The 26816-nt window shown below is 42.2% G+C and overlaps 1 protein-coding gene across 1 annotated transcript; it reads right to left on the bottom strand.

The window, feature by feature from the left end:
• Positions 1-1036: 1036 nt before the first annotated feature.
• LOC143976224 (resistin-like) lies at positions 1037-25674 on the bottom strand. The gene is made up of 3 exons (XM_077478637.1): positions 25513-25674; positions 23313-23390; positions 1037-1237 (listed from the first exon to the last, which is right to left on the bottom strand). Exons 1-3 carry the CDS (start codon positions 25604-25606, stop codon positions 1104-1106), a joined length of 306 nt encoding a protein of 101 aa, XP_077334763.1. The 5' UTR covers positions 25607-25674; the 3' UTR covers positions 1037-1103.
• Positions 25675-26816: the final 1142 nt, after the last annotated feature.

Raw genomic sequence — 26816 nt, forward strand, 5'->3', positions numbered from 1 at the left:
AAGACGGCCCTGCTTGCTCCACCTGCCATGTCTAAGGATCTCCGCACACCTTCAGCTCTCTAATCTTTACTTTTACTTTGTAACTCTTCTCTTCTAAATAAACTTCCAGAACCTTCCCCGGGATCAGAGGTCGTTATTTCCTGGTCAGTACGGACTCATGTATTTCATATCTGGAAGATCTCTGATTGGTCCTCACACAGAGGGGGTGACGTCCCTTCTCAGTATGTGTGGCTGGATCTCCAAGATCTGAGCTGTACTGACTGGGGAGGGGGAAGGGAGGGGGTTGTTACTCTAGAAGATCAGATCTCCAATCTATGGAATATTTGCTTTTCTGAAAGAAAAAGGGGGGGGGGCTGTGCTCCTGAAAAATGGGGAACAGCACATACCCCTTACCTTCCAAAGTGGTAAGGGACCTTAAATGTGGCAAGATTTTGGCACATTTAAAGCCCCTTACCACTTTGGTAGGTAAGAGGGGTGTGCTGTTCCCCATTTTTTTCTGGAGCATAGTCCCCCTCCCCCTCTATGTCCCCCCTTTTTTTTTTCTTAAGACTTGGCTATGTGGGACGGGGTCACAATGGGGATATATTTAGCACAAAGCCCCACTCACACACTAAAACTATGTATTGGACTAAATAATTGCTTTCCTGACCCTCCCCCCCCCACCCAACTCAGGACTATTGCCATCACCCGAGGCTAGAACCAACCCGGGGTCACCCCCCATGGGCCTGAGACTACGTAGTCATGTGGCTGAATCTCAATATAAAAACATCTTAGTACATTGTGTCTGGTGTGATCACCTCTAATCCTAAAGCTCTATAAACTTCCCATCCTCCTCTGCATACCAGCTGAAATTTCCAATCAGGAAGATGGTGGGAGTGTCTGTGGTGGGAGAGAAGGTGGAGAACAGCGATGTGCAGCACAAACCACTGTCTGCAGACTTTCCTCCCATGTTGCTCTGACATTGTCATATTTCATGTATAAGAACTGGCCGGACAGGAAAGCAAAAAAACATTAGAGTCTGTCATGTGATGGAAGACGTTTATTTCAGGTAATCACCGATTGTAAATCATATTTGATGCCTGGTGGGGGCGGGGCGGGGCACATTACTGCCACTTATTCCTGCAGCAAACCGCAGCTGTCCAATCCATGTTGCCGCACTGGCAGTGGCACTGAGATGAACTCTTGATGTCCCACGAGCCACAGCCCATCCCACAGGAACAGCTGGTAGCCACATAACCTGAGGAGATACAATGTAACCAATCAATTGCATGGAGAGAATGCAATGTATCCAATCACTTCTATGGGGAGAATACAATGTATCCAATCACTTCTATGGAGGGAATACAATGTATCCAATCACTTCTATGGAGAGAATACAATGTATCCAATCACTTCTATGGAGAGAATACAATTTAACCAATCACTTCTATGGAGAGAACACAATGTATCCAATCACTTCTATGGAGAGAATACAATGTATCCAATCACTTCTATGGAGAGAACACAATGTATCCAATCACTTCTATGGAGGGAACACAATGTATCCAATCACTTCTATGGAGAGAATACAATGTAACCAATCACTTCTATGGAGGGAACACAATGTATCCAATCACTTCTATGGAGGGAACACAATGTATCCAATCACTTCTATGGAGAGAATACAATGTAACCAATCACTTCTATGGAGAGAACACAATGTATCCAATCACTTCTATGGAGAGAATACAATGTAACCAATCACTTCTATGGAGAGAACACAATGTATCCAATCACTTCTATGGAGAGAATACAATGTATCCAATCACTTCTATGGAGAGAATACAATGTATCCAATCACTTCTATGGAGAGAATACAATGTATCCAATCACTTCTATGGAGAGAATACAATGTATCCAATCACTTCTATGGAGAGAATACAATGTATCCAATCACTTCTATGGAGAGAATACAATGTATCCAATCACTTCTATGGAGAGAATACAATGTATCCAATCACTTCTATGGAGAGAATACAATGTATCCAATCACTTCTATGGAGGGAACACAATGTATCCAATCACTTCTATGGAGAGAACACAATATATCCAATCACTTCTATGGAGAGAATACAATGTATCCAATCACTTCTATGGAGAGAATACAATGTATCCAATCACTTCTATGGAGAGAATACAATGTATCCAATCACTTCTATGGAGAGAATACAATGTATCCAATCACTTCTATGGAGAGAATACAATGTATCCAATCACTTCTATGGAGAGAATACAATGTATCCAATCACTTCTATGGAGAGAATACAATGTATCCAATCACTTCTATGGAGAGAATACAATGTATCCAATCCCTTCTATGGAGGGAACACAATGTATCCAATCACTTCTATGGAGAGAATACAATGTATCCAATCACTTCTATGGAGAGAATACAATGTATCCAATCACTTCTATGGAGAGAATACAATGTATCCAATCACTTCTATGGAGGGAACACAATGTATCCAATCACTTCTATGGAGAGAATACAATGTATCCAATCACTTCTATGGAGAGAATACAATGTATCCAATCACTTCTATGGAGAGAATACAATGTATCCAATCACTTCTATGGAGAGAATACAATGTATCCAATCACTTCTATGGAGAGAATACAATGTATCCAATCCCTTCTATGGAGGGAACACAATGTATCCAATCACTTCTATGGAGAGAATACAATGTATCCAATCACTTCTATGGAGAGAATACAATGTATCCAATCACTTCTATGGAGAGAATACAATGTATCCAATCCCTTCTATGGAGGGAACACAATGTATCCAATCACTTCTATGGAGAGAATACAATGTATCCAATCACTTCTATGGAGAGAACACAATGTATCCAATCACTTCTATGGAGAGAATACAATGTATCCAATCACTTCTATGGAGAGAATACAATGTATCCAATCACTTCTATGGAGAGAATACAATGTATCCAATCCCTTCTATGGAGGGAACACAATGTATCCAATCACTTCTATGGAGAGAATACAATGTATCCAATCACTTCTATGGAGAGAATACAATGTATCCAATCCCTTCTATGGAGGGAACACAATGTATCCAATCACTTCTATGGAGAGAATACAATGTATCCAATCACTTCTATGGAGAGAATACAATGTATCCAATCACTTCTATGGAGAGAACACAATGTATCAAATCACTTCTATGGAGAGAATACAATATATCCAATCACTTCTATGGAGAGAATACAATGTATCCAATCACTTCTATGGAGAGAACACAATGTATCCAATCACTTCTATGGAGAGAATACAATGTATCCAATCCCTTCTATGGAGGGAACACAATGTATCCAATCACTTCTATGGAGAGAAAACAATGTATCCAATCACTTCTATGGAGAGAACACAATGTATCCAATCACTTCTATGGAGAGAACACAATGTATCCAATCACTTCTATGGAGAGAATACAATGTATCCAATCACTTCTATGGAGAGAATACAATGTATCCAATCACTTCTATGGAGAGAATACAATGTATCCAATCACTTCTATGGAGAGAACACAATGTATCCAATCACTTCTATGGAGAGAATACAATGTAACCAATCACTTCTATGGAGAGAATACAATGTATCCAATCACTTCTATGGAGAGAATACAATGTATCCAATCACTTCTATGGAGAGAACACAATGTATCCAATCACTTCTATGGAGAGAATACAATGTATCCAATCCCTTCTATGGAGGGAACACAATGTATCCAATCACTTCTATGGAGAGAAAACAATGTATCCAATCACTTCTATGGAGAGAACACAATGTATCCAATCACTTCTATGGAGAGAATACAATGTATCCAATCACTTCTATGGAGAGAATACAATGTATCCAATCACTTCTATGGAGAGAATACAATGTATACAATCACTTCTATGGAGAGAACACAATGTATCCAATCACTTCTATGGAGAGAATACAATGTATACAATCACTTCTATGGAGAGAATACAATGTATCCAATCCCTTCTATGGAGGGAACACAATGTATCCAATCACTTCTATGGAGAGAATACAATGTATCCAATCACTTCTATGGAGGGAACACAATGTATCCAATCACTTCTATGGAGAGAATACAATGTATCCAATCACTTCTATGGAGAGAATACAATGTATCCAATCACTTCTATGGAGGGAACACAATGTATCCAATCACTTCTATGGAGAGAATACAATGTATCCAATCACTTCTATGGAGAGAATACAATGTATCCAATCACTTCTATGGAGAGAATACAATGTATCCAATCACTTCTATGGAGGGAACACAATGTATCCAATCAATTGCATGGAGAGAATACAATGTATCCAATCACTTCTATGGAGGGAACACAATGTATCCAATCACTTCTATGGAGAGAACACAATGTATCCAATCACTTCTATGGAGGGAACACAATGTATCCAATCACTTCTATGGAGAGAACACAATGTATCCAATCACTTCTATGGAGAGAATACAATGTATCCAATCACTTCTATGGAGAGAATACAATGTATCCAATCACTTCTATGGAGAGAACACAATGTATCCAATCACTTCTATGGAGAGAATACAATGTATCCAATCACTTCTATGGAGAGAACACAATGTAACCAATCACTTCTATGGAGAGAATACAATGTATCCAATCACTTCTATGGAGAGAACACAATGTATCCAATCACTTCTATGGAGGGAACACAATGTATCCAATCACTTCTATGGAGAGAATACAATGTATCCAATCACTTCTATGGAGGGAACACAATGTATCCAATCACTTCTATGGAGAGAATACAATGTATCCAATCACTTCTATGGAGAGAACACAATGTATCCAATCACTTCTATGGAGAGAACACAATGTATCCAATCACTTCTATGGAGAGAATACAATGTATCCAATCACTTCTATGGAGAGAACACAATGTATCCAATCACTTCTATGGAGAGAATACAATGTATCCAATCACTTCTATGGAGAGAATACAATGTATCCAATCACTTCTATGGAGAGAACACAATGTATCCAATCACTTCTATGGAGGGAACACAATGTATCCAATCACTTCTATGGAGAGAATACAATGTAACCAATCACTTCTATGGAGAGAATACAATGTATCCAATCACTTCTATGGAGAGAACACAATGTATCCAATCACTTCTATGGAGAGAACACAATGTATCCAATCACTTCTATGGAGAGAACACAATGTATCCAATCACTTCTATGGAGAGAATACAATGTATCCAATCACTTCTATGGAGGGAACACAATGTATCCAATCACTTCTATGGAGAGAATACAATGTATCCAATCACTTCTATGGAGAGAACACAATGTATCCAATCACTTCTATGGAGAGAATACAATGTATCCAATCACTTCTATAGAGAGAACACAATGTATCCAATCACTTCTATGGAGAGAACACAATGTATCCAATCACTTCTATGGAGGGAATACAATGTATCCAATCACTTCTATGGAGAGAACACAATGTATCCAATCACTTCTATGGAGAGAACACAATGTATCCAATCACTTCTATGGAGGGAATACAATGTATCCAATCACTTCTATGGAGAGAATACAATATATCCAATCACTTCTATGGAGGGAACACAATGTATCCAATCACTTCTATGGAGGGAATACAATGTATCCAATCACTTCTATGGAGAGAACACAATGTATCCAATCACTTCTATGGAGAGAACACAATGTATCCAATCACTTCTATAGAGAGAATACAATGTATCCAATCACTTCTATAGAGAGAATACAATGTATCCAATCACTTCTATGGAGGGAACACAATGTATCCAATCACTTCTATGGAGGGAATACAATGTATCCAATCACTTCTATGGAGAGAACACAATGTATCCAATCACTTCTATGGAGAGAATACAATGTATCCAATCACTTCTATGGAGAGAATACAATGTATCCAATCACTTCTATAGAGAGAACACAATGTATCCAATCACTTCTATGGAGAGAACACAATGTATCCAATCACTTCTATGGAGAGAACACAATGTATCCAATCACTTCTATGGAGAGAACACAATGTATCCAATCACTTCTATGGAGAGAATACAATGTATCCAATCACTTCTATGGAGAGAATACAATGTATCCAATCACTTCTATAGAGAGAACACAATGTATCCAATCACTTCTATGGAGAGAACACAATGTATCCAATCACTTCTATGGAGGGAATACAATGTATCCAATCACTTCTATGGAGAGAACACTATGTATCCAATCACTTCTATGGAGGGAATACAATGTATCCAATCACTTCTATGGAGAGAACACAATGTATCCAATCACTTCTATGGAGGGAACACAATGTATCCAATCACTTCTATGGAGAGAACACAATGTATCCAATCACTTCTATGGAGAGAATATAATATATCCAATCACTTCTATGGAGAGAATACAATGTATCCAATCACTTCTATGGAGGGAACACAATGTATCCAATCACTTCTATGGAGGGAACACAATGTATCCAATCACTTCTATGGAGAGAATACAATGTATCCAATCACTTCTATGGAGAGAATACAATATATCCAATCACTTCTATGGAGAGAATACAATATATCCAATCACTTCTATGGAGAGAATACAATGTATCCAATCACTTCTATGGAGGGAACACAATGTATCCAATCACTTCTATGGAGAGAATACAATGTATCCAATCACTTCTATGGAGGGAACACAATGTATCCAATCACTTCTATGGAGGGAACACAATATATCCAATCACTTCTATGGAGAGAACACAATGTATCCAATCACTTCTATGGAGAGAATACAATGTATCCAATCACTTCTATGGAGGGAACACAATGTATCCAATCACTTCTATGGAGGGAACACAATGTAACCAATCAATTGCATGGAGAGAATACAATGTATCCAATCCCTTCTATGGAGGGAACACAATGTATCCAATCACTTCTATGGAGAGAACACAATGTATCCAATCACTTCTATGGAGAGAACACAATGTATCCAATCACTTCTATGGAGGGAACACAATGTATCCAATCACTTCTATGGAGAGAACACAATGTATCCAATCACTTCTATGGAGAGAATACAATGTATCCAATCACTTCTATGGAGAGAACACAATGTATCCAATCACTTCTATGGAGAGAATACAATGTAACCAATCACTTCTATGGAGAGAACACAATGTATCCAATCACTTCTATGGAGAGAATACAATGTATCCAATCACTTCTATGGAGAGAATACAATATATCCAATCACTTCTATGGAGAGAATACAATATATCCAATCACTTCTATGGAGAGAATACAATGTATCCAATCACTTCTATAGAGAGAATACAATGTATCCAATCACTTCTATGGAGAGAATACAATGTATCCAATCACTTCTATGGAGGGAACACAATGTATCCAATCACTTCTATGGAGGGAACACAATGTATCCAATCACTTCTATGGAGAGAACACAATGTATCCAATCACTTCTATGGAGAGAACACAATGTATCCAATCACTTCTATGGAGAGAATACAATGTATCCAATCACTTCTATGGAGAGAATACAATATATCCAATCACTTCTATGGAGAGAATACAATGTATCCAATCACTTCTATAGAGAGAATACAATGTATCCAATCACTTCTATGGAGGGAACACAATGTATCCAATCACTTCTATGGAGAGAATACAATGTATCCAATCACTTCTATGGAGGGAACACAATGTATCCAATCACTTCTATGGAGAGAACACAATGTATCCAATCACTTCTATGGAGAGAACACAATGTATCCAATCACTTCTATGGAGAGAATACAATGTATCCAATCACTTCTATGGAGAGAATACAATGTATCCAATCACTTCTATGGAGGGAACACAATGTATCCAATCACTTCTATGGAGAGAACACAATGTATCCAATCACTTCTATGGAGAGAATACAATGTATCCAATCACTTCTATGGAGGGAACACAATGTATCCAATCACTTCTATGGAGAGAACACAATGTATCCAATCACTTCTATGGAGGGAACACAATGAATCCAATCACTTCTATGGAGAGAATACAATGTATACAATCACTTCTATGGAGAGAACACAATGTATCCAATCACTTCTATGGAGGGAATACAATGTATCCAATCACTTCTATGGAGGGAATACAATGTATCCAATCACTTCTATGGAGAGAATAAAATATATCCAATCACTTCTATGGAGAGAATACAATATATCCAATCACTTCTATGGAGAGAACACAATGTATCCAATCACTTCTATGGAGGGAACACAATGTATCCAATCACTTCTATGGAGAGAATACAATATATCCAATCACTTCTATGGAGAGAATACAATGTATCCAATCACTTCTATAGAGAGAATACAATGTATCCAATCACTTCTATGGAGGGAACACAATGTATCCAATCACTTCTATGGAGGGAATACAATGTATCCAACCACTTCTATGGAGAGAACACAATGTATCCAATCACTTCTATGGAGAGAATACAATGTATCCAATCACTTCTATAGAGAGAACACAATGTATCCAATCACTTCTATGGAGAGAACACAATGTATCCAATCACTTCTATGGAGGGAATACAATGTATCCAATCACTTCTATGGAGAGAACACAATGTATCCAATCACTTCTATGGAGAGAACACAATGTATCCAATCACTTCTATGGAGGGAATACAATGTATCCAATCACTTCTATGGAGAGAATACAATATATCCAATCACTTCTATGGAGGGAACACAATGTATCCAATCACTTCTATGGAGGGAATACAATGTATCCAATCACTTCTATGGAGAGAATACAATATATCCAATCACTTCTATGGAGGGAACACAATGTAACCAATCACTTCTATGGAGAGAACACAATGTATCCAATCACTTCTATGGAGAGAACACAATGTATCCAATCACTTCTATAGAGAGAATACAATGTATCCAATCACTTCTATGGAGGGAACACAATGTATCCAATCACTTCTATGGAGGGAATACAATGTATCCAATCACTTCTATGGAGAGAACACAATGTATCCAATCACTTCTATGGAGAGAATACAATGTATCCAATCACTTCTATGGAGAGAATACAATGTATCCAATCACTTCTATAGAGAGAACACAATGTATCCAATCACTTCTATGGAGAGAACACAATGTATCCAATCACTTCTATGGAGAGAACACAATGTATCCAATCACTTCTATGGAGAGAACACAATGTATCCAATCACTTCTATGGAGAGAATACAATGTATCCAATCACTTCTATGGAGAGAATACAATGTATCCAATCACTTCTATAGAGAGAACACAATGTATCCAATCACTTCTATGGAGAGAACACAATGTATCCAATCACTTCTATGGAGGGAATACAATGTATCCAATCACTTCTATAGAGAGAACACAATGTATCCAATCACTTCTATGGAGAGAATACAATGTATCCAATCACTTCTATGGAGAGAATACAATGTATCCAATCACTTCTATAGAGAGAACACAATGTATCCAATCACTTCTATGGAGAGAACACTATGTATCCAATCACTTCTATGGAGGGAATACAATGTATCCAATCACTTCTATGGAGAGAACACAATGTATCCAATCACTTCTATGGAGGGAACACAATGTATCCAATCACTTCTATGGAGAGAACACAATGTATCCAATCACTTATATGGAGAGAATACAATATATCCAATCACTTCTATGGAGAGAATACAATGTATCCAATCACTTCTATGGAGGGAACACAATGTATCCAATCACTTCTATGGAGGGAACACAATGTATCCAATCACTTCTATGGAGAGAATACAATGTATCCAATCACTTCTATGGAGAGAATACAATATATCCAATCACTTCTATGGAGAGAATACAATATATCCAATCACTTCTATGGAGAGAATACAATGTATCCAATCACTTCTATGGAGGGAACACAATGTATCCAATCACTTCTATGGAGGGAACACAATGTATCCAATCACTTCTATGGAGAGAATACAATGTATCCAATCACTTCTATGGAGGGAACACAATGTATCCAATCACTTCTATGGAGGGAACACAATATATCCAATCACTTCTATGGAGAGAACACAATGTATCCAATCACTTCTATGGAGAGAATACAATGTATCCAATCACTTCTATGGAGGGAACACAATGTATCCAATCACTTCTATGGAGGGAACACAATGTATCCAATCACTTCTATGGAGAGAATACAATGTATCCAATCACTTCTATGGAGAGAACACAATGTATCCAATCACTTCTATGGAGGGAACACAATGTATCCAATCACTTCTATGGAGAGAACACAATGTATCCAATCACTTCTATGGAGGGAACACAATGTATCCAATCACTTCTATGGAGAGAACACAATGTATCCAATCACTTCTATGGAGAGAATACAATGTATCCAATCACTTCTATGGAGAGAACACAATGTATCCAATCACTTCTATGGAGAGAATACAATGTATCCAATCACTTCTATGGAGAGAACACAATGTATCCAATCACTTCTATGGAGAGAATACAATGTATCCAATCACTTCTATGGAGAGAACACAATGTATCCAATCACTTCTATGGAGGGAACACAATGTATCCAATCACTTCTATGGAGAGAATACAATGTATCCAATCACTTCTATGGAGAGAATACAATGTATCCAATCACTTCTATGGAGAGAATACAATGTATCCAATCACTTCTATGGAGAGAATACAATGTATCCAATCACTTCTATGGAGAGAACACAATGTATCCAATCACTTCTATGGAGAGAATACAATGTATCCAATCACTTCTATGGAGAGAATACAATGTATCCAATCACTTCTATGGAGAGAACACAATGTATCCAATCACTTCTATGGAGAGAATACAATGTATCCAATCACTTCTATGGAGAGAATACAATGTAACCAATCACTTCTATGGAGAGAACACAATGTATCCAATCACTTCTATGGAGAGAATACAATGTATCCAATCACTTCTATGGAGAGAATACAATATATCCAATCACTTCTATGGAGAGAATACAATGTATCCAATCACTTCTATAGAGAGAATACAATGTATCCAATCACTTCTATGGAGGGAACACAATGTATCCAATCACTTCTATGGAGGGAATACAATGTATCCAATCACTTCTATGGAGAGAACACAATGTATCCAATCACTTCTATGGAGAGAACACAATGTATCCAATCACTTCTATGGAGAGAATACAATGTATCCAATCACTTCTATGGAGGGAACACAATGTATCCAATCACTTCTATGGAGAGAATACAATGTATCCAATCCCTTCTATGGAGGGAACACAATGTATCCAATCACTTCTATGGAGAGAACACAATGTATCCAATCACTTCTATGGAGAGAACACAATGTATCCAATCACTTCTATGGAGGGAATACAATGTATCCAATCACTTCTATGGAGAGAACACAATGTATCCAATCACTTCTATGGAGGGAACACAATGTATCCAATCACTTCTATGGAGAGAATACAATGTATCCAATCACTTCTATGGAGAGAATACAATGTATCCAATCACTTCTATGGAGAGAACACAATGTATCCAATCACTTCTATGGAGGGAACACAATGTATCCAATCACTTCTATGGAGAGAACACAATGTATCCAATCACTTCTATGGAGGGAACACAATGTATCCAATCACTTCTATGGAGAGAATACAATATATCCAATCACTTCTATGGAGAGAATACAATATATCCAATCACTTCTATGGAGAGAATACAATGTATCCAATCACTTCTATGGAGGGAACACAATGTATCCAATCACTTCTATGGAGGGAACACAATGTATCCAATCACTTCTATGGAGAGAACACAATGTATCCAATCACTTCTATAGAGAGAACACAATGTATCCAATCACTTCTATGGAGAGAATACATTGTATCCAATCACTTCTATGGAGGGAACACAATGTATCCAATCACTTCTATGGAGAGAATACAATGTATCCAATCACTTCTATGGAGAGAATACAATATATCCAATCACTTCTATGGAGAGAATACAATGTTTCTTGATCATACATCACGGGACACAGGAGCTTCATTACATAGTGGGTTATATAGGCACCTCTGGTGATTGGACACTGGTTGACCCTAATTAAAGAGAATTCCTCCCCTATATAACCCCTCCCATTTGGGAGGCACCTCAGTTTTTTCGCCAGTGTCTGGTCGATGGTCACGTAAAACTTAGCTCTATGCGGGTCCCGGCGAGGGCCGAAGGGCTACAACAAACCGGATCCATACCTCGGGCCGATATTTGACTCCCATGATGGTATGGTACCCGGGCCTCGTCTGCCGAAGAAACTAGGTTTTGCCTGTAAGTCCTCTCCATTGGAAGACTGGGCTCTGGGACAACCAGACTTGGGGTACTGTTTACTCAGGGCGCCCATAAGTTTCTGGCAGAGCTTTCTACATGGCCCAGGTGGGAGGATCTTTTCGTAAGAGCCCCAGATATACCTGAAGGTTGGCTAACAATACCCGCCGTGATGGGTGAAGGCTGGAATTGGTCTGATATCAGCAATTCCTGCGGCAGGGACAGGTAAGGGAAGTCATCCTATATATTTAAATATATGAATGGATTTCTTCATTGTGAGTAGTTGTATGTCTTACCTGGTTTCCACCACTAGAGGAAGTAAGAGCAGCCTGATGCATACTTACATGCCTTTCAATACAAACACGCTCAGTGAAAGCCTGGTTCTCCAGCTACTCACGTCTCCTTACAGTTCCTGCCACAGTTAAAGGTAAAAAGGGGTCCCACGCAGGTCAGGGGTCCCACGTTGCTCCCTTTGGGTTCTCCTTCCCCCCCCCCGGATTCCGCGGTCCCCGTGCATGCGCGCGGGCGCATGCACGCATGCCAGGCGCGCTCCCGGCCTAATGGAGGAGGGGGGGTGGTTGCGAGCCATGCACGTTAGTGTGCACGGCGCTGTACTGCGCAGGCGCCAGGCGGCAGTTTTAAAAAGCCCAGAGCGTCAGGGGACTGTAACTAGAGACACAAGAGCTGTGGGCTGTAAGCATCCGTGTGGGATTGGATCCAGGCAAACTTTAAGACACCTACTCAGCATCAGGTTGTGCAGTTTAAGCATATATTGATTTATTGTGAGACTTTAAGCGCAACAGTGATCGCATTTGTACTAGTACCTCTGCTTTGTAGCTTAGTACTATGTCTCCTCGTAAGAGGGTCTCAGGGGGGGGTAATTAGAGCACTGGCAAGTCACCGCCTAGGTCCAGGGGTTCCAAAAGTGCCTGTAAATTACCATCCCCCTCTGCAAGACTGGAGCCTGCCTCTCAAGACGAGTCAGTGCCCCTTTCAGGCTTTGCAGCCTCTCCTAATGTCGCAGCCCCGGTCTATGTCACTGAGGACTCCCTTAGGGCTACATTGGAGGGTTTTGAAGGGAGAATCATGAATTTTATTTTTGCTTCCCTAAAAGATAGCAGGAAAAGGGGTAGATCCCCTCCCTCTGCTGAAATCCCTCTCTCAGACAGCTGCTCTGAAAATGAGGAGGGATCCCTATCTTTAGAAAGGGATCATGAGCAGTCGGATGAGTCAGAGGAAGAGGAGATAGTCCCCTCCTCCCAGGCACTCAGAAAGCAGGTGCAGTATTATATTGAATTGGTGCGTACCACATTCAGAATGCCGGCTGCTGAAGTCGCTACATCCTCTGTCTCTTCCCTGGGAGTCAGGAAAGCCCCACAGACTGCTTGTTCCTTCCCAATTCATCCTTTAATGGGTGACTTGATGTATGAGGACTGGGGACATCCCGATAAACTGTTTACTCCTCCCAAAAGGTTTTCCATGCATTATCCTGTGGAGGAAAGTTTCACCAAGAAGTGGGGGGCCCCATCTGTTGATGCGGCTATCTCTTGTGTGAATAAAAACCTAACTTGTCCTTTGGATAATGCACAGGTATTTAAGGACCCAGCTGACAAAAGGCTGGAAACCTTGTTAAAAACCTCCTTTTCCATGGCTGGCGCTGTGGTGCAGCCTACAGTCGCAGCCGTAGGGTTTTGTCAGTTCCTCAAGGAACAGGTTAAACAAATGTTTGGACTCCTTCCCAGTGAGGAAGTAGAAAATTATGCAGAGATGCCTCACATCTTGTGTTTCATAATTGATGCGATTTTGGATTCTGTCCAACAAGCATCGCGTTTGTCCCTCATGTTGGTTCACATGCGAAGGACCCTATAGCTAAAAGAATTGGGCTGCTGAGATGTCATGCAAAAGGCATTTGGCTGGGTTCCCATTTAAAGGGGAGCGTTTGTTTGGGGAAGAACTAGATAAATTCGTCCAAAATATTTCAGGAGGCAAGTATACTCTCCTTTCAGTCAAAAAGAGTAAACGTCCTTCATTCAGGCGTACTCTTTCTCCCGAAGCATCAAGCTCTAAACAGTGGCGACGGCCTTCCCAGCCCTCCTCTGCTAGAAAGCCTCAGGGCCGAGCCCAGGGACAGAAAAAGACTTGGGGGCGAAAGCCTGCCAAGCAGACCCCCAAGACCTCCTTGTGAAGGGGCGCCCCCGCTCGGCAGAGTGGGGGGAAGGCTCCTGCAGTTTGCAGGCGCCTGGCGGGAGGAGATTGAGGACAAATGGGTGATCTCTTCAGTATCTCTGGGCTACAGGCTAGAGTTTCAGGAGATTCCACCTTCTCGTTTCCTAAGGTCAGGGATCCCCAAGGATCCAGTAAAGCAGAAACCGCTATTCCTGGCCTTAGATCAGTTACTATCCCAGGGTGTGATAGTAGAAGTGAGCCCGAAAGATCAGGGTTCAGGTTTTATTCAAATCTCTTCACCGTTCCAAAGCCAAATGGAAGTGTCAGACCTATCCTGGATCTGAAAGACCTAAACCGGTTTTTACAGATCCAGACCTTCCGGATGCAGTCAATCCGCACTGTGGTCTCCTCCCTGCAAGGGGGAGAATTCATGGCATCAATAGATATCAAAGATGCATATCTCCATGTGCCAATATTTCCCGCACACCAGAAGTTTCTAAGGTTCGCGGTAGAGCGGCGCCATTTTCAATTTGTGGCCTTGCCGTTCGGCCTAGCTACGGCCCCTCGAGTCTTCACGAAGATTCTGGACCCTCTCTTAGCAATCCTAAGAGTTCAGGGCATAGCCGTCATGGCTTATCTAGACGACTTGCTTCTCGTAGAGAGAACTGCAGCGTGCTTAAGTCGCAGCGTCACCAAGACGCTAGAACATCTAGAGCGCCTAGGTTGGATTATAAACCTAGAAAAGTCATCCTTGCAACCAACCACCAGGTTGGATTACCTGGGTCTGATTATCGACACCGCTCAGGGCAGGGTGTTTCTTCCAAGGCTAAAGGCCTTGGCCATTGGAGATCTGGTGCGTCTGATTCTGGGCAGAAGATCTTCCTCCATTCGGTTATGTATGAGACTATTGGGAAAAATGGTCGCCTCATTTGAGGCCGTCCCATTCGCCCAGTTCCACTCAAGGCCTCTGCAAAGATGCATCCTTGCGGTTTGGAACAGGAAGCCCCAACCCCTGGATCTTCCTATGCGTTTATCCCCCGGGACACGCAAAAGTCTTGTCTGGTGGTTACAAACCAGGAATTTGCTGAAAGGCAAAACTTTTCTTCCCCTCTCATGGAAGATTGTCACAACGGATGCCAGCCTGACAGGCTGGGGAGCCGTGTTACAGGGAACATGCTCGCAGGGGAAATGGTCTGCGACCGAAAGTCTGCTGCCCATAAATATCTTGGAGATTCGGGCAGTTTACATGGCACTCATAGAGTGGTCCTACAGACTGCGAGGTTTCCCAGTTCGGATTCAGTCTGACAATGCCACCGCAGTGGCTTACATCAATCACCAGGGCGGTACCAGAAGTCTGGTGGCCCAAAAGGAGATGAATCGCATACTTGTCTGGGCAGAAGAGCATGTTCCGTGCCTCTCTGCAGTCTTCATCCCAGGAGTGGAGAATTGGCAGGCGGATTTTCTCAGCCGCCAGCAGTTATGCCCAGGAGAATGGGCCCTGCACCCCGACGTGTTTCAGAACATATGTCACAAGTGGGGCACTCCAGACGTGGATCTGTTTGTGTCCAGGTTCAACAGGAAACTGGACAACTTTGTGTCAAGGACAAGAGATGCACTTGCTCAGGGGTCAGATGCTCTGACAGTTCCCTGGGATCAGTACAATCTGATCTATGCCTTCCCCCCGAGCCCGCTGCTGTCGTGGTTCCTGGGAAGGGTCAAGAGGGAGATGAAGTCGGTCCTTTTGGTGGCCTCGGCTTGACCCAGGCGACCATGGTACACGGAAATCATGAAGTTGGCAGTAGGCAGGCCATGGACCCTCCCCCTCCGGCCAGATCTGCTCTCACAGGGTCCAATCTACCATCCTGCTTTACGCAGTCTGAATTTGACGGTCTGGCTGCTGAGACCCACATTCTGAGAGACCGTGGCCTTTCGGGGCCAGTCCTTTCTACTCTGGTCAATGCCAGAAAGCCGGCCTCCAGGCGTATCTATTACAAGATCTGGAGGGCATATGTTTCCTGGTGTGAACTCAGGAGATGGCATCCTAGAAGGTATGTCATTAGCAGAATCTTGGCCTTTCTCCAGTCAGGCCTAGAAATGAATTTGGCCATAAGCACCATCAAGGTGCAGATTTCGCCCCTGTCGGTATTTTTTTCAAAGACCTCTTGCATCACATTCCCTGGTACGGGCTTTTATCCAGGGGGCTATGCGGATAAAACCGCCAGTTAAACCTCCGGTATGCCCATGGGATCTGAATTTGGTTCTCTCGGCCTTAGAGGGCCAACCATTTGAACCTTTGCATCTGGCTTCTTTAGCTCTCTTGACTAAAAAGCTGGTCTTCTTAGTAGCCATATCCACGGCTAGAAGAGTATCAGAATTGGCAGCTCTTTCCTGTAAAGAGCCCTATTTAATTATCCATAAGGACCGGGTGGTTATGCGTCCCAACAGGTCCTTTCTACCTAAGGTGGTTTCGGGTTTCCATCTGAATCAAGATATAATCCTACCATCCTTTTTTCCAAATCCTCAGTCCATAGAGGAAGAGTCCTTACACACTTTAGATGTGGTTAGAGCAATCAGTCTTTATCTTCAAGCAACTGCTCAGATAAGGAAAACTGACTGCTTATTTATTCTGCCGGAAGGCCCTAGAAGGGGTCAGGCAGCGTCAAGGTCCACTCTCTCGAGGTGGATCAGACAGGTTATTTCTCAGGCCTATACCTTAAAGGGGAAGATTCCTCCTTTTCAGGTGAAAGCGCACTCTACTAGGGCTATCAGTGCTTCTTGGGCAGTGCATCACCAGGCCTCCCTGGCTCAGATCTGTAAGGCTGCGACTTGGTCATCAGTCCACACATTCACCAGATTCTATCAGGTGGATGTCAGAGGGCAAGAGGATATCGCCTTCGGGCGCAGTGTACTGCAAGCTGCAGTTTAGGTCCTCCGGTCCCTGGCGGTCTATATTTATGATCTGTGTCTCCCTCCCCTCAATCTGAGCATTGCTATGGGACATCCCACTATGTAATGAAGCTCCTGTGTCCCGTGATGTATGATCAAGAAAATAGGATTTTTATATACAGCTTACCTGTAAAATCCTTTTCTTGAGAGTACATCACGGGACACAGGGCTCCCGCCCCTCTTGGGTTTTACGTGGTTTCTTATTGCTTTGCTACAAAACTGAGGTGCCTCCCATATGGGAGGGGTTATATAGGGGAGGAATTCTCTTTAATTAGGGTCAACCAGTGTCCAATCACCAGAGGTGCCTATATAACCCACTATGTAATGAAGCTCCTGTGTCCCATGATGTACTCTCAAGAAAAGGATTTTACAGGTAAGCTGTATATAAAAATCCCATTATCCAATCACTTCTATGGAGAGAACACAAAGTAACCAATCACTTCTATGGAGAGAATACAATGTATCCAATCACTTCTATGGAGAGAATACAATGTATCCAATCACTTCTATGGAGAGAACACAATATATCCAATCACTTCCATGGAGAGAATACAATGTATCCAATCACTTCTATGGAGAGAACACAATGTATCCAATCACTTCTATGGAGGGAACACAATGTATCCAATCACTTCTATGGAGAGAATACAATGTAACCAATCACTTCTATGGAGAGAACACAATGTATCCAATCACTTCTATGGAGAGAACACAATGTATCCAATCACTTCTATGGAGAGAACACAATGTATCCAATCACTTCTATGGAGAGAACACAATGTATCCAATCACTTCTATGGAGAGAAGACAATATATCCAATCACTTCCATGGAGAGAATACAATGTATCCAATCACTTCTATGGAGAGAACACAATGTATCCAATCACTTCTATGGAGAGAACACAATGTATCCAATCACTTCTATGGAGAGAACACAATGTATCCAATCACTTCTATGGAGAGAATACAATATATCCAATCACTTCCATGGAGAGAATACAATGTATCCAATCACTTCTATGGAGAGAACACAATGTATCCAATCACTTCTATGGAGGGAACACAATGTATCCAATCACTTCTATGGAGAGAATACAATGTATCCAATCACTTCTATGGAGGGAACACAATGTATCCAATCACTTCTATGGAGAGAACACAATGTATCCAATCACTTCTATGGAGGGAACACAATGTATCCAATCACTTCTATGGAGAGGACACAATGTAACCAATCACTTCTATGGAGAGAATACAATGTATCCAATCACTTCTATGGAGAGAACACAATGTATCCAATCACTTCTATGGAGAGAATACAATGTATCCAATCACTTCTATGGAGAGAATACAATGTATCCAATCACTTCTATGGAGAGAACACAATATATCCAATCACTTCCATGGAGAGAATACAATGTATCCAATCACTTCTATGGAGAGAATACAATGTATCCAATCACTTCTATGGAGGGAACACAATGTATCCAATCACTTCTATAGAGAGAACACAATGTATCCAATCACTTCTATGGAGAGAACACAATGTATCCAATCACTTCCATGGAGAGAATACAATATATCCAATCACTTCTATGGAGAGAATACAATGTATCCAATCACTTCTATGGAGAGAACACAATGTATCCAATCACTTCTATGGAGGGAATACAATATATCCAATCACTTCTATGGAGAGAATACAATGTATCCAATCACTTCTATGGAGAGAATACAATGTATCCAATCACTTCTATGGAGGGAACACAATGTATCCAATCACTTCTATAGAGAGAACACAATGTATCCAATCACTTCTATGGAGAGAATACAATGTATCCAATCACTTCTATGGAGGGAACACAATGTATCCAATCACTTCTATGGAGAGAACACAATATATCCAATCACTTCCATGGAGAGAATACAATGTATCCAATCACTTCTATGGAGAGAATACAATGTATCCAATCACTTCTATGGAGAGAACACAATGTATCCAATCACTTCTATGGAGGGAACACAATGTATCCAATCACTTCCATGGAGAGAATACAATATATCCAATCACTTCTATGGAGAGAATACAATGTATCCAATCACTTCTATGGAGAGAACACAATGTATCCAATCACTTCTATGGAGGGAATACAATATATCCAATCACTTCTATGGAGAGAATACAATGTATCCAATCACTTCTATGGAGAGAACACAATGTATCCAATCACTTCTATAGAGAGAACACAATGTATCCAATCACTTCTATGGAGGGAATACAATATATCCAATCACTTCTATGGAGAGAACACAATGTATCCAATCACTTCTATGGAGGGAACACAATGTATCCAATCACTTCTATGGAGAGAACACAATATATCCAATCACTTCCATGGAGAGAATACAATGTATCCAATCACTTCTATGGAGGGAATACAATATATCCAATCACTTCCATGGAGAGAATACAATGTATCCAATCACTTCTATGGAGAGAATACAATGTATCCAATCACTTCTATGGAGAGAATACAATGTATCCAATCACTTCTATGGAGAGAACACAATGTATCCAATCACTTCCATGGAGAGAATACAATGTATCCAATCACTTCTATGGAGGGAACACAATGTATCCAATCACTTCTATGGAGAGAACACAATATATCCAATCACTTCCATGGAGAGAATACAATGTATCCAATCACTTCTATGGAGGGAACACAATGTATCCAATCACTTCTATGGAGAGAATACAATGTATCCAATCACTTCTATGGAGGGAACACAATGTATCCAATCACTTCTATAGAGAGAACACAATGTATCCAATCACTTCTATGGAGAGAACACAATGTATCCAATCACTTCTATGGAGAGAACACAATGTATCCAATCACTTCTATGGAGGGAACACAATGTATCCAATCACTTCTATGGAGAGAACACAATGTATCCAATCACTTCTATGGAGAGAACACAATGTATCCAATCACTTCTATGGAGAGAACACAATGTAACCAATCACTTCTATGGAGAGAACACAATGTATCCAATCACTTCTATGGAGAGAACACAATGTAACCAATCACTTCTATGGAGAGAATACAATGTATCCAATCACTTCTATGGAGAGAACACAATGTATCCAATCACTTCTATGGAGAGAACACAATGTATCCAATCACTTCTATGGAGAGAACACAATGTATCCAATCACTTCTATGGAGAGAACACAATGTATCCAATCACTTCTATGGAGGGAACACAATGTATCCAATCACTTCTATGGAGAGAACACAATGTATCCAATCACTTCTATGGAGAGAACACAATGTATCCAATCACTTCTATGGAGAGAACACAATGTAACCAATCACTTCTATGGAGAGAACACAATGTATCCAATCACTTCTATGGAGAGAACACAATGTAACCAATCACTTCTATGGAGAGAATACAATGTATCCAATCACTTCTATGGAGAGAACACAATGTATCCAATCACTTCTATGGAGAGAACACAATGTATCCAATCACTTCTATGGAGAGAACACAATGTATCCAATCACTTCTATGGAGAGAACACAATGTATCCAATCACTTCTATGGAGAGAACACAATGTATCCAATCACTTCTATGGAGAGAACACAATGTATCCAATCACTTCTATGGAGGGAACACAATGTATCCAATCACTTCTATGGAGAGAACACAATGTATCCAATCACTTCTATGGAGAGAACACAATGTATCCAATCACTTCTATGGAGAGAACACAATGTAACCAATCACTTCTATGGAGAGAACACAATGTATCCAATCACTTCTATGGAGAGAACACAATGTAACCAATCACTTCTATGGAGAGAATACAATGTATCCAATCACTTCTATGGAGAGAACACAATGTATCCAATCACTTCTATGGAGAGAACACAATGTATCCAATCACTTCTATGGAGAGAACACAATGTATCCAATCACTTCTATGGAGAGAACACAATGTATCCAATCACTTCTATGGAGAGAACACAATGTATCCAATCACTTCTATGGAGAGAACACAATGTATCCAATCACTTCTATGGAGAGAATACAATGTATCCAATCACTTCTATAGAGAGAACACAATGTATCCAATCACTTCTATAGAGAGAACACAATGTATCCAATCACTTCTATAGAGAGAACACAATGTATCCAATCACTTCTATAGAGAGAACACAATGTATCCAATCACTTCTATGGAGAGAATACAATGTATCCAATCACTTCTATGGAGAGAATACAATGTATCCAATCACTTCTATAGAGAGAACACAATGTATCCAATCACTTCTATGGAGAGAACACAATGTATCCAATCACTTCTATGGAGAGAATACAATGTATCCAATCACTTCTATGGAGGGAACACAATGTATCCAATCACTTCTATGGAGGGAACACAATGTATCCAATCACTTCTATGGAGGGAACACAATGTATCCAATCATTTCTATGGAGGGAACACAATGTAACCAATCACTTCTATGGAGAGAACACAATGTATCCAATCACTTCTATGGAGAGAACACAATGTATCCAATCACTTCTATGGAGAGAACACAATGTATCCAATCACTTCTATGGAGAGAACACAATGTATCCAATCACTTCTATGGAGAGAACACAATGTATCCAATCACTTCTATGGAGAGAACACAATGTATCCAATCACTTCTATGGAGAGAATACATTGTATGGTTTGCCAGATTTTCAGATGTCTGACCTCTGTGTCCTGGGATCACAACGTCACCCTTATTTAAGTTACTGAGTGTACCAGACCTTACCAGGACAGGGGCACTTGGAGAGGACTCCAGGGTTCCACCTCTGAGGGGGACATAGCTTTGGGGTGCCACTTCTGGGGGGACATAGCCCTGGGGTGCCAACTCTGAGGGGGACATAGCCCTGAGGAGCCACCTCTAAAGGGGGTTTTAGCCCTGGGATGTGACCTCTGAGGGGGACATAGCCCTGGGGTGCCACCTCTGAGCGGGAACATAGCCCTGGGGTGCCACCTTTGGGGGGCACATAGCCCTGGGGAGCCACCTCTAAAGGTGGATTTAGACCCTGGGTGCCACCTCTTCAGGGGAACATAGCCCTGGGGTGCCACCTTTGGGGGGCACATAGCCCTGGGGAGCCACCTCTAAAGGTGGATTTAGACCCCGGGTGCCACCTCTTTGGGTAACATAGACCTTGGGTGTCACCTCTGGGGAGGACATAGGCCTGGGGTGCCAACTCTGAGGGGGACATGGCCTCAGAGTGCTACCTCTGAGAGGGACATAGCCCTGGGGTGCCACCTCTGAAGGGGGAATAGCCTCAGAGTTCTACCTCTGAGAGGGACATAGCCCTGGGGTGCCACCTCTGAAGGGGGGAATAGCCTCAGAGTGCTACCTCTGAGAGGGACATAGCCCTGGGGTGCCACCTCTGAGGGGGAAATTGTCCAATCAGCAGGGAGCTGTTGAAGGAATTCGCCCCCACCAATCTCACAGCTAATCTACATACACATCCCATAATATTCAATGCAGACAGTCAAAAGAGAAAATTGGAATACAGTTAGTCTGTTTTGCAGTCACATGATCTTACCGGAAGGACAGGAGACTTCGCTCCCCGGGGAAGTCATGGAGGTACATTCCAGAGTTGGGCGCTGGCAGTACTGATTCACTGAAATTAAGGAAAAATAAAAGAATGTATTCAATGTATTATGTGTATTTTTGGGCTTTTTATATTATAGCTGCCACAAAAAATATTTGAAAACAATTCAAAAAACCTCGAGCTCTGGGTATGATCTGTGTTGTATGGATACATTGGTCCAGGTTGGAACATTGGAATCTGTATATACAATATATGAGGGGTCCCCTTGGGGTAGCTGACAATCTCTGTACTAAAACCCAGACAGTCCCAGCAATCACTATCAGAATGATTTCCAACTTCCCCAGCGGCCCCTCAGTTATGGGATATCCATTGTTACACTGAGATAATTGGATCAATATAATTATACAATACAGGTCACACCTGGAGTAGGGGTGGGGAGGTGAGGCTCTGACACCTGAGAGAGAAGAGGTTTGGAGTAGGGATGAGGACGTGAGCATCTGACACCTGAGGGACAGAAGAGGTCTGGAGTAGGAATGGGGAGGTGAGGCTCTGATACCTGAGAGACAGGAGAGGCCTGGAGTAGGGATAGGGAGGTGACCATCTAAAACCTGAGACAGAAGAGGTCTGGAGTAGGGATGGGGTGGTGACCATTGGACACCTGAGGGACAGAAGAGGACAGGAGTAGGGATGGGGTGGTGACCATTGGACACCTGAGAGACAGAAGAGGACAGGAGTAGGGATGGGGTGGTGACCATTGGACACCTGAGAGACAGAAGAGGACAGGAGTAGGGATGGGGTGGTGACCATTGGACACCTGAGAGACAGAAGAGGACAGGAGTAGGGATGGGGTGGTGACCATTGGACACCTGAGAGACAGAAGAGGACAGGAGTAGGGATGGGGTGATGACCATTGGACACCTGAGGGACATAAGAGGACAGGAGTAGGGATGGGGTGGTGACCATTGGACACCTGAGAGACAGAAGAGGACAGGAGTAGGGATGGGGTGGTGACCATTGGACACCTGAGAGACAGAAGAGGACAGAAGTAGGGATGGGGTGGTGAACATTGGACACCTGAGAGACAGAAGAGGACAGGAGTAGGGATGGGGTGGTGAACATTGGACACCTGAGGGACAGAAGAGGACAGGAGTAGGGATGGGGTGGTGAACATTGGACACCTGAGAGACAGAAGAGGACAGGAGTAGGGATGGGGTGGTGACCATTGGACACCTGAGGGACAGAAGAGGACAGGAGTAGGGATGGGGTGGTGACCATTGGACACCTGAGGGACAGAAGAGGACAGGAGTAGGGATGGGGTGGTGACCATTGGACACCTGAGGGACAGAAGAGGACAGGAGTAGGGATGGGGTGGTGACCATTGGACACCTGAGAGACAGAAGAGGACAGGAGTAGGGATGGGGTGGTGACCATTGGACACCTGAGAGACAGAAGAGGACAGAAGTAGGGATGGGGTGGTGAACATTGGACACCTGAGAGACAGAAGAGGCCTGAAGTATGGAGTAAGAGGTGACAATTTGGTACCTGCTGGACAGAAGAGGTCTGGAGTAGGGATGGGGAGGTGAGTCTCGGACACCTGAGAGACAGAAGAGGTCTGGAGTAGGGATGGGATGAAGAGGTCTGGAGTAGGGATGGGGAGGTGACCATCTGATACCTGAGAGACTGAAGAGGTCTGGAGTAGGGGTAAGTGGGTGACCATTTGACACCTAATGGACAGAAGAGGTCTGCAGTAGGGATGGGGAGGTGACCATTTGACACCGGAGGGACAGAAGCAGTCTGGAGTAGGGATAGGGAGGTGAGGCTCGGACACCTGAGAGACAGAAGAGGTCTGGAGTAGGGATGGGATGAAGAGGTCTGGAGTAGGGATGGGATGAATAGGTCTGGAGTAGGGATGGGATGAAGAGGTCTGGAGTAGGGATGGGATGAAGAGGTCTGGAGTAGGGATGGGATGAAGAGGTCTGGAGTCAATGAGTTTAGGGTGGGAGCAGAGAACAAGACTCTTGTCACCTGATGAAGATTATCATGCATACAAATCCTCGAATACTCTCAGAAATGGGTCTGAGAGCTTACAGTCTATTATGGGTCAGTTATGTTTTGGAATAAAACATAATTCTCACGGTAAGTGGTGCGAGTCTTCAGGAATGGAAGAACAGATGAGAAGACCATTATTTACCTGTATTTTTGATGGCCTTTTCCATGTTGCAGGGAACATCGTGGCCATTCACCAGACCCAGCAGAAGCAGAAGAGCGAGGACATAAAGCTTCATTGTAGAATTCAGTCTGTGGACTCAGAACCAGAACCTGTGGAGGAAGAATAGAGAGACATGAAGAAATAGTCCCTAGGAGGACTCTGCACACACTTCAGGGATCAGTCTGACCTTCTCTCCGAGGACGGGAATTCTCTCCATCCATCCCTTGGAGACATTTATACACCATGCAGGGTGTCCTCCCAGCCTGACCTAGGGCAGATCCTCTGGTGATCACTATTTTTAGTACATCCCATACACATGGATTATACACCCAACGAATCGTTTATTACAAGTCCAACTTGTTATCTGAGATTTCTCAGCTGGTGGTTCACTGTCAAAAAATGTATCTGCTGGAGAAGTTCTCACAGATGGTAAATCTATAACTATTCTTTCATGTAGAAGGAAAACACATTGTCCACGGCATTGTGCACTGGATATTAAATCCTCAGAATTGAAAATTCTGTTAACAAAAATACTGAATATGAAATAGAAAAAGAGATGGACCTACCTGAGCAGGTTTATAACACCATAGTGGGAGAACCCTAGATAGCAGTGGATGGAGGTGAAGACAGTTGGGTACACTAGATACAATAGGGAAGGAGATGACAGTGGGTGGAGGTGATGACAGTTGGGTACACTAGATACAATAGGGAAGAAGATGGCAGTGGATGGAGATGATGACAGTTGGGTACACTAGATACAATAGGGGAGGAGATGGCAGTAGATGGAGGTGATGACAGTTGGGTACACTAGATACAATAGGGAAGGAGATGGCAGTGGATGGAGGTGATGACAGTTGGGTACACTAGATACAATAGGGAAGGAGATGGCAGTGGGTGGAGGTGATGACAGTTAGGTACACTAGATACAATAGGGAAGGAGATGGCAGTAGATGGAGGTGATGACAGTTGGGTACACTAGATACAATAGGGGAGGAGGTGGCAGTAGATGGAGGTGATGACAGTTGGGTACACTAGATACAATAGGGGAGGAGATGGCAGTAGATGGAGGTGATGACAGTTGGGTACACTAGATACAATAGGGAAGAAGATGGCAGTAGATGGAGGTGATGACAGTTGGGTACACTAGATACAATAGGGGAGGAGGTGGCAGTGGATGGAGGTGATGACAGTTGGGTACACTAGATACAATAGGGAAGGAGATGGCAGTGGATGGAGGTGATGACAGTTGGGTACACTAGATACAATAGGGAAGGAGATTGCAGTGG

The sequence above is a fragment of the Lithobates pipiens genome, unplaced genomic scaffold, assembly GCF_037356315.1.
Source record: "Lithobates pipiens isolate NorthernLeopardFrog02 unplaced genomic scaffold, aLitPip1_a1.2 Scaffold_13, whole genome shotgun sequence".
In the NCBI taxonomy this organism is placed as follows: domain Eukaryota; kingdom Metazoa; phylum Chordata; class Amphibia; order Anura; family Ranidae; genus Lithobates; species Lithobates pipiens.

Bases quoted from the DNA above. Each gene is read 5' to 3' on its own strand.
- LOC143976224 (XM_077478637.1), bottom strand. From the start codon at position 25,606: ATGAAGCTTTATGTCCTCGCTCTTCTGCTTCTGCTGGGTCTGGTGAAT. The intron at 23,391-25,512 runs GTAAATAATGGT...CCTTAATTTCAG, and splicing joins AAAGGCCATCAAAAATACAG to TGAATCAGTACTGCCAGCGC. The intron at 1,238-23,312 runs GTAAGATCATGT...GTATCTCCTCAG, and splicing joins CGAAGTCTCCTGTCCTTCCG to GTTATGTGGCTACCAGCTGT.